Source organism: Hippoglossus hippoglossus, chromosome 6 (genome assembly GCF_009819705.1).
Source record: "Hippoglossus hippoglossus isolate fHipHip1 chromosome 6, fHipHip1.pri, whole genome shotgun sequence".
NCBI lineage: Eukaryota > Metazoa > Chordata > Actinopteri > Pleuronectiformes > Pleuronectidae > Hippoglossus > Hippoglossus hippoglossus.
In genome coordinates, this window is record NC_047156.1 from 22572550 (window position 1) to 22577177 (window position 4628).

At 42.7% G+C, this 4628-nt stretch overlaps 1 protein-coding gene across 1 annotated transcript; it reads left to right on the top strand.

The window, feature by feature from the left end:
* LOC117763730 (myoD family inhibitor domain-containing protein-like) lies at window positions 1-4537 on the top strand. Its single transcript, XM_034589100.1, has 4 exons — window positions 1-230; window positions 615-704; window positions 1212-1445; window positions 3147-4537. Exons 1-4 carry the CDS (start codon window positions 179-181, stop codon window positions 3416-3418), a joined length of 648 nt encoding a protein of 215 aa, XP_034444991.1. The 5' UTR covers window positions 1-178; the 3' UTR covers window positions 3419-4537.
* The last annotated feature ends 91 nt before the right edge of the window (window positions 4538-4628 follow it).

Genomic DNA, 4628 nt, shown 5'->3' on the forward strand with positions numbered 1-4628 from the left:
AAAACACACACACACACACACTTCCAGCTCACTGTCTCCTGAGTGGTGACTCAGGCCGGCATGCTGGGTGTTGCTGGAGTTTTCCTGACATCTTGGCGTGGACAGAAGCAGGAGGATGAACAGCGAGACTGATTGATGAAAGTGAAACAAAGCTACGCAGACGTCATGAGTATCAGACATGTCACCTGGAGATCATTTACCTGTGGACGAGCAGAGCAACCCGACTAAAGGTAGTTATACACACACACTGCTGCTCTGAGCACGGATTTTCAACTTCAACTAAAGCTGCTACTTATTATTTACAAGATTTCCCTGAGAAACTTGTTTGCTAGAAAAGTAGCAGAACCTGTGAAATAGCAGCGAAGGCATCATGGGAGTGAAACTACGCCCCGAAATACCTCATTGCATTATATGAGAGTTAGAAAACGTTTTAACAGATGATCATTTAGGATCATTGTGCAAATTTCATTTCAAACTGTCTTTATCGGAAAACAATCAATTAATCAAATCAGAGGCAAAGCAAATGTTTAAAATAATCCTGGTTTTATGCCTTTTTTATTTATACGAGGTCTATTCGTTTTTCAGCTCACACAATTTTTTTATTGTGTCTCAAGGTGGAACGTTTTTAAATTCACCACAGGATATCCCTTCAGCTCGGGACTCCGTTAGCGGAGGAAATACCATCCACACTGACCTCATCAGCAGTAAGTGGAAACCCTGACATCTGCATTGTTGTTATTATTATCTTTGTTTTGTAGCTTTATATTTGGCCGGATTTAACCACTGCATGTGAAATCAAGTATTTAACTTATTGTTTCAGTGAATTTTCGATATAATAATTATTACAATATGTCAATAAGTTGTAAAATATCAGTAGTGTGAAATAAATGCAGATCCTTCCTTCATAAAATGATTTAATAACATGGGACCTACTATGTTTCTCTTTTTCTTGTACTTCTTTGGTGGAAATTACAAATCAAATTGGTATCAATCCAATTACAATAAACAATTTCTGTCAAAAAAAACAAGATGATACATACGCTCCTTGGCGAAGGTACATTCTCCCACATACTAGAGAACATGATACAATCCTGGTGGAAAGACAACGATTTGTCTCTCACTCATTTTGAGTTGTCGTAGTTTTATCACCGAGGAGCCTCCACACTGTTCCTGTTGGGCAGTAATCATGATCTCAATCTCTGTGCGGCCAGCCCAGCCTCTGCCTGCCTCACCGGACGTAGCAGGGCCGAGGAGACCGTGTGACCCCAAGGAGCCCACCTGCCCACGATGTGGCCTCACAGTGCCAGACCACAGACCCCTGCCTGCTCCCCGGGACCAGAGCGGCCTGCAGGGCTCCAGTCTGTCCGTGCACAGCAGCGGCAGCAGGAGGAAGAGGAGCAGGGGCAGTGTGGTCAGCTCACGCCAACCTGCAGCCACAACAAGTGGTAGGAACTACAACTACAACACTGACTGTAAATAACTGTAAATAACAAAAGACACTGTGATCTAAGATTCATATCATGATGAACTGTCAAACAAATTCTATTAATGACGGTGAGTTTATGTTTATAATATGGCATTTTCTTTCTCGAACTGATTTTTCCTAATAACCTGGATAAATTATGTCAGTACAGACTTGGGAACTGAGATGTGGGCTGAAGGATTTAATATCATTGGCTGTTGTTGCCGTTCTTGATACTTTTCATTGAAAAGCTTAATGTGTGGTACTTTATTGGGAGATGAGCAATTGAGTTCCAGTATGTATTTTTTACCTTTCAACCTGGCTTCTTCCTATTCTTCATTTTACAGCCCTATGAGGCTGAGGTTGAGGCTGAGGCTGAGGGTGGAGAATACTACAACTGTGAAGCTTTTTTTCTTTCACAAGATAAAAAGGTTCAAAAAGAAGGATTTAACAGCTAATAAGAATGCTGAGTTAGAACTGATCAGTTATTGGGTAAAGTGAGCAAATCAAACAGTGGTGGATCCAGGGACGGGGTCGGGGGGGCACTGGCCCCAGATGAAATCTGAAGTCCTGTCAATAATCAGTTTTTTCCCTGACTAACAATAACTAACAACTAACAATAAATATGACCATTTGTTTTTATTTTCTGAAGCTTTTTTGAAGAACAAAATGATCACGGAACAATAGAAAAAAATATATTCAAAGATGTGTGAGATGTCTGCTCAAAGCTATAGAGCCAACGGTAAACAAGGAATGACTTAGATGTGCCCCTTACTGAATCCGGAATAGGGATGTTGGTCATCTAATTGGACATCTTAATGGCCCCTGATTTAGGAAAATCTAAGATTTTTAACCACTGCAATCAAATGATTTTTCTGTTACCACAATAGAGAATCTGTCTGTTTGCACAAGCAGAGCCATAAAAAAAAGTTTCCATTGGAGACTTTCAAACTGCTGCACTTTCTTCCAGTTTTATCAAAGCGCGTGGTGGACGACTCTTTGTTTATCCTTGTGTTCATGTTGTTATCTCTATGAAGTGATGCATTAAATCAATACAGTAGCCACACATAATGCATCCTTTTTCATCTACACGCAGACATTAGCATAAGTTGTGTGCGGGGGGTGCATAATTTGAGCGGCTAAGCAGAAAAACGCCGGACCCCACTCCCCAGGGAATTCTGCCATCTCCGTTTCATTTACTTCCTTGAGTAAACAGGATAAAACAGCTCGATTTGCATGAGCTCACTGACTATGTGCTCTGTGTGAGGATGAAAACGCGAGCTGAGCACCGGCGAGGATCGCGAGAGACGCACAATAACACACCGGCGGGGTTAATGTATGCAATTTCATGGGCACCTAATTTGGGTAGTGGAGCAATTATCTTGTGACAGCTTCTTCGCAGTTGTTGCTCATCACCAGCCGCCTCTGTGGCCCTTTTTATTTTCCCTGGAGGCTGGAACAAACCTCCGTGATTAAGTAAACACAATCACACTTGATCACTGCAGCACAGTGCTTTCTCTTTTAACTTCTGCCTGGCACAACATGCAAACATGCGAGAGATTAATTTAGGGTTAATAGAGTTGTTAATGTCTGACAGGCTTTTAGAACAAACGGCAGCTTTTTTTTCGTGACCTCAAGAATTTGCAGCTAAATCTCTCTCCTGTCTCGTTGCTGACGCCTCCAGACTCCTGCGTTCACCTGCTGCTGGCGTGCCTGTGGTGCCAGTGCTCCGTGCTGCTCCTGGGCCTGTTGGAGGCCTGCTCCTCCTGCCTCCACGCCCTCTGCTCGTCATGCTGCCACGCCTGCGCCCGCTGCTGCTCGGCCATCCAGGAGGCGCCCGTAGAGGAGCTCAACTGCAACGCCCACTGCCACTCGGTCATGTTCGAGTCCTGCTGTGAGCCGACGGAGTGTCTCGAGTTTTGCCTCGAGTGCTGCGAGATCTGCCATCGCAACTAGGAGGCAGCTGCACCAACTGACCTGAGGACTGTAGTTTCTGAGCTACTTGTGGAAATCAACGAGGGGTCGGTCCAAATACAATGAGACATCGTCAACATCATCTCTTGTTGTGACTCTCAAGTTGTGAACTGCACAAACAAACATTCTTTCACGAATGTTTCTACTAATACTTTTACTATTTTTACACCATTTGCTGCTAAATACTTTTTAAAAACGTATTCCAATCCACGTGATTAAGGGGAGATTTGACTTCAATTCCTCAGATTGATCTTCAGTGAAGGGAATGTTCCTAATGGGACAACCCAATTAGTTAGATTGTTTCTGAAACACTTTTATCTTATTTGTTGAAATCGTCTTCAGATCCCAGTAGCCAACAATGAATAAAGTTGTCTGAAGCCCAAGCCAGACTGTGATAATCACGACAAATCACGTGATTCTTTCCAGATGAATTGGCGTATACCTGTCTGTCACTAACCACTCACTGCCTGTGCTCTCACTGCGTATGACCAGAGTCTTTAGCCTGAGAGACATACACTCTTTGTGAATGTAAAAGTTCTGTAAAGTAAAAAAGATCAAAATCCGTGGTAAAGTGAGTTCCTGTCCCATTTCAGGAGCTAAAACCAAGTGTTTCCGACAGAGGCTGAAAGGAGGAGCTGCATCAAGGGATACTATGAGGAAAGAGTTTTTAGAACAATGCAAGTCTCTCGTTGCTCGTGTCAGACAGACAGATTACATACTTGTCAATAGAAAATACACTTGCTCCCATCTGAATGCCCATGGGTGAGTTGGTTGTAAAATGAGGTGCGGTCAGGTGCATGTTGGCACATTGACTACCTTGAGGCAGAGGAACACAATTGTGCTTTTAATGAACAGTCTTATTTATTCTAAGGTCACATTATTAAGTTAGTAATATGATCACACTGGTTGTTGCACATAGATGATCTGCTCACGAGTAAAGTGAAACTGTTCCCTCTTCAGAGAAGTGTTCTCTCTGACAACCAAAACAATCCGTAGAATAAAAACCATTACAACCCTTACAATAGTTATCTGGGAAGATGCAACCACAGCTGGCCTTTGATTGGTTTATTACCTGTTATGCCTGAAACACAACCATGATTAGTTAAGGGACTTGATGCAACCGCTACGGAACTGACAAGAGAAGGAAGAAATGGAAAACAAATTCAAGAACCTTTTGAAATATTGAAATCCA

What these genes read in the sequence shown, in the direction of transcription:
- LOC117763730 (XM_034589100.1), top strand. Translation starts at nt 179, where the DNA reads ATGTCACCTGGAGATCATTTACCTGTGGACGAGCAGAGCAACCCGACT. An exon ending in GCAGAGCAACCCGACTAAAG is followed by an intron (nt 231 to 614) that starts GTAGTTATACAC and finishes TTGTGTCTCAAG; the next exon opens with GTGGAACGTTTTTAAATTCA. An exon ending in ACCTGCAGCCACAACAAGTG is followed by an intron (nt 1,446 to 3,146) that starts GTAGGAACTACA and finishes TGACGCCTCCAG; the next exon opens with ACTCCTGCGTTCACCTGCTG.